Below are 8,221 nucleotides of genomic sequence, written 5' to 3'. Positions count from 1 at the left end.
TTTGCACCATATTGTCCCCTACATGTCCTCACTATAGCCAGATGTTTTCTCTCTTCTCCCTCCATGTCTTTATCTAATTCCACTTCTCCCTCTCTATCACAGCATTATTTCCCACTTTCCTGATGCGTCATTGCAGGGTCGTGCTTTTTGGTTTCCTGGGAAACGTTGACTCTGCTATTAGCTCATTTCTTCATTTCCACCAACCCCTGAAGAAAAGATTTGTCTCTGACATGGTCCACCATGTTCTATAGGTTGTCACTAAATGTGTCTTTCTGCTTTCTGGTGAACAGGTTGTGCACAGTAGGTTGTTTTTCACTGAAAACAGCGGCCTGCCAGCTGAAAAAGCTGAAAGATACCAGTGAGAATGAACCAATGCATTAAAGCTGAGAGGAGTTGCAGTTTTGGGGTGATCGTTCTCTGCAGCTTCATCGCCCCTCACACTGTTCTCACACTGTTTTTATTGTATCCACTTCAACACATAGTTCCCAGAATTGTGATGTTCTCACACTGATGTGCCGAAGCATCTGAGAACCTCTGCAGTCTCCGATAATCCACGTTGTTGATTGTGTCATTTAAACCTGCGCATGTAAGCGACAAGTGGCTTCCTGTGGGTCAGTGCCAGTTCACGTGCGGAGGCGGCTGGCGCCAGCTCCCGCTTGACCCCGGGTCCTGCCATCTGCAAGGCGTCACGTAATTCTGGTTTTGGATCACGGCCTCCATGCCGGGTCTGGTTCCAGTGAGGTCCAGAAGCGGTCAGAGGGAAAACACACACTGGAGTCTCCTGATCTTTTCAGGGCTCGCGGCCTGCTCATGCTCATTACACCCACACAAAGCACGATGTGTTCCCCCTGTTCAATCTCATAGATCGGGACCTGAGCATGCCTCTAATACTCACCCTCGGGCAAATGAGAGTGAGGAAAACAAATCATATGCTTACACAATTAGGTCAGTTTCATGCCGTCACGGAGCAAGTCCCTCCGAAAGGGAATCCCATGGCAGGTGCTGTTGACACGACAACAGATGAACACGACTTAATTAATGTAATGTCCTCGCTTGTGTATCTGTGTGTGTCTGTGTGGGACTGTGTGTTTAAAACCAGTGAGAGGGGGGGCGGGAGTAAATGTGCTCTCTGTATCAGCTGGGAGAAATGTGTGAATGGATGGGAAAATTTAGCTTCTCATTGTCTCTGTTTAGATGGGATGATGCCTTCGCGGTCTGACTCACCACTTTGTGCCGGCAGTCACGTCAACATTCCTTCCACCATGTTTGTTTTGGAATGGGTACCCCGTTTGCACGGCCGGCCTTTACTGCTGAGGCAAGGATTCCGGGACACTCTTGGACCAGGCGCTAATCTTCACACCTCATATACAGTAACAGTCATTTTATCCCGCATGCAGATGCATCTCTTCCCGGCAAGGCGTATATCAACTCATGGAAAGGTTTAGAAACGTGCAGAATGTCACCGCCTGCACGCAGCCATATCCCCATTTCCATTCATATACTATGTTATGTTAGTAATCTAAAATCATCACAGAGTACAAGAAAATCCCAACAGAAACAGTACATTGTTTTACCAACTGTTGCTTTGAATATACTGTAGCACTGCGCAAGGACACTTATTCTTCCTCGGGCATTTGGACTGATAAATTCTTTCCTTTAATTACCGCATGTAACTTCAATGCTAAGAGGGAGTGGGATAGTGAGAAATTCCTTATCTGGTCCTCTCCACCACCACTTATCTGTGAAGCAGGAGCTCATGCCATGTTGCCTGACAGCATGCAGATCTCCTCGAGCCTGACAAGTGTCTACAAGTTTATATCTGATGTGCTGAAAAGCGAAAGCTGCACAAAGTGATCTATTGTGTGCGCGTGTGTGTGCGCTGAGGGAATTTGGGTTGAGATAAAACAACAACCCTTCGAGCCCTTTTTGCAGAGTTGTGTAGGAGTTGACGCTTTCTTGGAATTTCTTATGTTAATCGCATTAATCTTGTGATTAAGATCTGTTGTTCGTTTCTGTTAAAAAACATTTGTTGTTGACTTGCACCATTCAGACCTGTGGATAGAAATATATTTATAGATAGAGCAGGTGTGTCACAACACGGTAGGCAAAGCAGGCACTTGCCTGAGAACGCCTGAATTTTCGTGAGAACTTTCTCAGATTCTATGATCGGCTTTGAACATGAAGCTACAAAGGTCGGAAGCGAGGCCCCATGCCACCAACTTTCTGCCAAAAGCTTTTTAATTTTAGATGTTCGGTTGAAGACTGGAAGGTGTGTGTTTGATGTACCTGGGATGGTGGTGGAGGTTTGCAATTAAACTTTACTATTATTTACGTACATGCACAATATGCACTTTGACGATAATTCTCATCCCGTCTGTCATAAAATAATTGTCTGAAGATTAGAATGATGTTGTCGTGTAGCACTTGTTTTTTCATGGTAGTTGAGGGGGGTTGGGTTCAATGGAGGGCCCCTCGGGTCCCTTTCGACCGGAAATGTTAAGTGCACATAACTGCATCTATAGAGTTTGAGCGCGACTCTTTGTTCTTGACGCGGGGCAAACTATTGGACAAAATATTCTTAACTCATGGTCCAATCACTGCCTTGCTTTTGATCACATCTCATGCTGTTCTGCAAGAGGCTAATAATCTGACTGAGATATCACTTCCTAGTTTTCTGATGTATTAAAAGATTATAAATCCTTCTACTACAACTGATTGGATGCAATTCTTCCGAATAGATTTTCAAAATTTTATTTTCCCCAACTATTACAATTTCAGTAGTTCATCGTAAAACATTAGTAATAAGTTTAAACATATAACATTTTAAAATATTGAATGACTATAAAGAACTTCCAAATAAATAAAAGGTAATAAAGTGATTATGATGATCTACTTTCTTTTCCTTTGCGTATGCACACATTGAAATCCTTTAAAATGCAACATTACTCTGGTGGCATCTTCGGTTTCCATACTTTAAGGCATTTTAAAATGATTAAATTGTAGATTTCAATTAAGTATTAATTCATAAGATAAGATTGATTTGTGTATAAAGGAGCATTATTAGAGTCACAATTATAAAATGACAAAAAACTGTCAGGAAAAAAGGAAAATGAGAAAAGTGCATAATTTCCTAGTAGTATTTATTAGTTTCAAAGTTGCAGGTCAACAAGGTATTTGTAACAGAATTGGCAACAAACTGCCCCATACAATCAAATCAAACACTTTCATAGAATGGCATGAAAATATTATAAAACAGTGCAGCTCAGACGCAGTCAATAAACAGCCTGAAAAAAGAAATCTGTAAAACAATACTGATATGGTTACCACTACTGTTTGTAACATCAGATCAAGAGAGTGTAACATCACTACTATAGTGTACGACTGTATTGCTGTGGGGTGAACAGCTCACTGTGGTGACTGGACAACCACACACTTGCATGGACATAAGTGGGAGAGCAGCAGTTCATCTGTGGAGAGCAGTGTCATGACGTCTGCTGGAAACTGTAAACTAATCTTCAAGTATCAAGTTGTAGTGACTGAAGTCATTAAATCAACTTTTACAGTAATAAACTTAGAATACAATAAATCGCTCAATAAATTAACAACCACAGGCTTTTGTTCTTGAAAACTAGACAAGAAAAAAAACACAAAGTTCCACATAAAAAAATCTGTTATCACTTTTTCATTTTAATGCTATAAATAGAGTTAACAATAAATATGACAATAAGAATAAATAAATAAATAAATACATATATAGATATATAAAATAACCGAATGAAATAAGAAATTAGAGCTCAGTACTCCTTTCTTTCAGAATGACTGTAGGGTTGATGTCACTGCTGCGTGACTGGGCCGTGCTTGAGTTGATGATCATGGAGCCCGTCTCTTTAATGTCCGTCACGTGGAAGGACGCCACGGGACAGGGGCCCTGCACGTTATTGCACACGAGCCTCTGCAGGGATGCGGTGTTGATGATGTCGAATCCCACGCTTCCGCCGAAGGTGCTGGGCTTCCAGTACTCCGGCGAGCAGATGGGGTTTCCCATTAAACCCTTGAGGGAGTAAGGGGCCCCCATCTCCACCATGGTCTCACCGAAGATGGAGTTAGACCTGGGTTTCTCGATGAGCAGGCCCGGGTAAAGCTCCACGGCGTCGACGTCTCCGTACATCTCTTCCAGCACTGCAGCCATTTCGGTCTCTCCTGAGCAACGCAGATGAGAAAACAGTTTGAGTTAGCGACTCAGTTCGGTTCGTCTCACCGGTGCAGCGACTGCAAAGCTCGCAGCAATTTGTTCTCTAACTATCACCACTTCGTTTTGACTCATTAATAGAAACTACCTCTCTTCTTATTTTTTACTTCTTTGTCCTTTTCTCTCTCAAAGCTCATATATCACATTTAGTTTTTAATCAACATTAGATACAGCAGCAGGAAGAGGAGGCCCTCCTTGTGTGTTTATGTCTTACGCTCTGTGATGACAGTCTGCTTACACTGTCTCAAGATGAAATGAACATCTGGGGCTTAAGAGTCACGGAAATAAATTCCTAACCTCCAAAGCTGGTGGGGACTTAGACAGGGTCCGAGCTATTTTTCTTAATTAGAAGTAAGTTTTCTATGACACGAGGTTTAATCTTTTGATCTGCGTTTTTTAAAAGGTATTTCATCCCTGTATTCATCCCTGTATCATCCCTGTATTTCATCCCTGCAACCAGTTAAAGACAATGATAATTGTAAATAATAATAATAATAATAATAATAATGATAAAGACAATGATAATATTATTACTGCAGCAATAATATGGCTTGATGCATCATTTCCTTTCAATAATATCCTCCTTCCTAATCCTCTGACATCTTCCTAATAGTTCCACAGGTTTTTGTGGGTCATCTCAACTGTGTCTCACCTGTCATGTCTTCAAAAGAGGTGTAGGGCTTCATGTTGAATCGTTTCCTGTAGGCATTCAGGGACTGGTAACGCATCTTTCTGCTGTTCTCTATGGACTTAATGGCCACGTACATGATAGCTGGAGGGACGTTACGGCCGCCTGCAACCTGGAAAAAAGAAAAAGCATGAAAAGTTAGCTTTGCAAAACTTGAAGCAACAACAGCAATGTCACAACCTCAAATGAAACTCAGAGCATTTCTTACCCGTCCAGCAACCTGCTTGGTGAATGACTCCACCAGGTTGCCGATGCCGTGCTCGGTCACCACAGACGTGTTGAAGACAAACTGTTTGTAGTTGTAATCGGTTTCCTCGATGTGGAAGGTTTCAGGCATCAGCGGGTGCCAGTGGTACAGTGTGTTGAACTCTGAGGCGATGCGGTTCTGGTACTGGAAACGCTGGTTGAAGAGCAGCTCGGGGTCGAACTTGAGCTTGAAGTTGTAGCCGCTCAGATGCTGCACGTAGTCCTCGATCACGATCTTGATGGTCTCACCTAAAAGAGAAATGGTTGAATATTACATATGATGCAGATGTTGCACGTTTTCAATGTCCCTCTTGCGTGTTGCTTCACAGTTCAGGATGATGTCTGTGCAGAGTTTGACCTTTAACATTAATTTGCTGGATGTGTCACACAAATTTTGATGTGGAAATGTTAAAATTTCAAAATTTACAGCAAAGCAGGAGACATTTTGTGTCCAGTCAAAAGTTTGAAACAATAAATGCATATTTATCTAATCTGAGAACAAGTAGATGTAATTTTAAAAAAGGCAATGTAAGTTTTTTTTTGGATAATCTTCATAAAATTCAAATTATTAAAAGTTTCAAGTATTTTTAAGGTCTTAAACAATATCTTGAAGGATCTTTGACTTATTATCTGTCTGTAGAAGCTGGTAAACCTGCAGTGATGTTATGAAATAAAAAAGAAATACCATTTCCTCTTTCTATTATTGAAAATAAATTCTAACGTCCTTCACTAAACCTTGTTCCTGAAACGCTTCATTATGTGCAACAGGGTTTTTTTTTTTAGGTGATTACCAAAATAAAAACTTCCTCTATTTTAAAATCCCACATAATTACATTATTATCATCTGATTATTGTTTTGGTTTTATTTCCCCAGTTACGGTGCAGCAGTTTTCTAAAGAAGTCACAAAAACTGCTCTTGAACTCACCAATCAGGATGAGCCGTGAGGTCTGGAAGAGTCTTTCGTCGTCCCAGTCGGGGTGCACCTCCTTCAGCACATCGCACACCCGGTTGTGCTCCCGCAGCCAAATGGTGGCGTACATCATCAGACCCGGGACCAGGCCGAAAGCCTCGTGGCCGACAGCGAAGCGGTGAGATTCTGGTACGTGAGGAGGGTAGTGCATGTCAGCGCCCACTTCCTTTACTGTCGGGGGGTACACCTCTCCGTTCATGATCTGCAGGGTTACGAAAGAGAGGAAGCAACTGTTAGGACACTTGTGTGGTTTGAGGCGTGTGTCTGTCAGAGCGTCATCTGTCTCTTCTCATACCTGATATCGAAGCTTGCCGTCCTTGAAGAGTCTGAGCTTGTGTTGCCTCTCCAGGTTGCCTCCGTAAATGTGGCTGAGGTCCACCTGAAAACAACAACGACGCCATTAATACATGTTACTTTTTAACGAATCATTCAGAAAACCTGACCTACAGTCTGAAAATGTGCTCGTCTTACCCCGTGGCCTTGAGCCAGGGTGAAAGCAGGTCCTTTCTTCATGTCGGACTTGAAGAACTGGTGGGTGAAATGCTGGGCAAAGAATGCAAACATCAGGCTGGTGCCCTGCGGGTCCGGGATGAACTGTCTCCTCATCAGGAGCTTCTCCGCCAAAACTTTGGCATCAGGAAGCTCTTTTTTACCTGGGGAAACAGTTAAGAACATTACAGTTAATATACAAACACCATAATACAGAATAAGGCCTGTTTCATCTGGATAAACCTGCTTTTTTTTATGTGGAATGTGTCAAAGTTAGGTTTGATGTCTTCAGGTTGAGCTGTGTTCAACCAGCTTATTTAAACTCTTGTCAGTCACCCGAAGGAATAGCTTCCTATGATGTAATGGGACCGAGCCACTCTTGCTCAGTATTCAAGAATCTGTGAAAACTGGTTCTCCAGAGGGAGTGCTACTCACCTAATACTCCCATGGGTGTTGGGCAATCCTCAGGTACAGGGGGGAGGGTGCGCGTGTAGTAGGAGAGGTTGGAATAGGCCTCCCAGTTTTTGTAGCCATAATCCGCGTTGAAAGTTGGAGGACTATCAATCATGTGGGATCGGGCTGAAGAGGAGGGGGATGAAAGACATTTATTTATATAGCCACTATGGATATTAAAACTACAACTGCCTCTCAACAACTTGCTTTACAAATTGTTTAAAGTGCCGAGAAGACGTTTACAATCCATCTAATTTCTGCCTTGGGGCGAGAGTGAGACTCACATGTCAGCACATAGCTCATGATGGCATCGCGGAGAAATGAGATGTTGTTGATGATGTTCCAGAAGCCCTTGAAGTGGGTGAGAAGGTAGTGGACGGTGTTGGGCGAAGGCTTCAGGGCCACTTTGATCCGTGTGAGGAGCTCGGCTGTAAAACACATGAGAGACAGTGAGTAAAACAGACCCAACCTGATTCCAGGATACACCTGATATGTTGATCTGCTCATGTACTCACGCGTTGTGCAGTTTTTTCCTTGAAAGCCCGTCCGTGTGCAGTCACACTCATAATCCTCTGCTCCGAGTGCCATGCAGACGCCCTTGTTCTGGCATGGCTCTGAGCAGCATGGGTTACCTGGGGGGGAAAAAATGATAATTAGAATTCTCTTCTTCTCATATGCAGAAAAAACTGTGTAAGAAAAAATATGAAACCATAAAAACACCCTACACTATTTGTTAAACCATAACAAATTTATAAAACACATATGAAACATTTAGATTTTGATGCTGTTATATTCATATAAAACAAGTTATGTGTGAATTAAAACACAAAATATTTTTTTTAAATCCCCCAAACTAATCCAAGTCAAACTTTAGACACATAAAAGCAGAAGTCTTGAGTTTCCCAGCTCCTGTTTAAAACATGATTGTCTTCTTCTTACCTCCTTCACACACGAGCCAGCCCAGCGCCAACAGGAAAACCGGGAATGTGAATGTGTTCATACTCCAAACACTTGGTCTCTTCTTCTGTTTTTTTTCTTCTTTTCCTGGGTCCTTGTTTCCTCTCCTCTCTCCTCCTCCTCTCTGCTGGAAGTTGAGGGTTTGAATGTGCAGACCTGCTCGATGGC

At 42.5% G+C, this 8,221-nt stretch overlaps 1 protein-coding gene across 1 annotated transcript; it reads right to left on the bottom strand.

Annotated features, from left to right (window-relative positions):
• Positions 1-3,123: 3,123 nt before the first annotated feature.
• On the bottom strand, positions 3,124-8,192 carry ptgs2b (prostaglandin-endoperoxide synthase 2b). Its single transcript, XM_035176769.2, has 10 exons — positions 8,036-8,192; positions 7,612-7,728; positions 7,381-7,524; positions 7,079-7,222; positions 6,626-6,807; positions 6,450-6,533; positions 6,110-6,356; positions 5,146-5,432; positions 4,902-5,049; positions 3,124-4,200 (listed from the first exon to the last, which is right to left on the bottom strand). Exons 1-10 carry the CDS (start codon positions 8,094-8,096, stop codon positions 3,788-3,790), a joined length of 1,827 nt encoding a protein of 608 aa, XP_035032660.1. The 5' UTR covers positions 8,097-8,192; the 3' UTR covers positions 3,124-3,787.
• Between the last annotated feature and the right edge of the window lie 29 nt (positions 8,193-8,221).

The sequence above is a fragment of the Hippoglossus stenolepis genome, chromosome 14, assembly GCF_022539355.2.
Source record: "Hippoglossus stenolepis isolate QCI-W04-F060 chromosome 14, HSTE1.2, whole genome shotgun sequence".
Classification (NCBI taxonomy): Eukaryota; Metazoa; Chordata; class Actinopteri; order Pleuronectiformes; family Pleuronectidae; genus Hippoglossus; species Hippoglossus stenolepis.
Note: the sequence above shows the minus strand (reverse complement) of the source record. Positions and strands in the feature narration are given on the sequence as shown.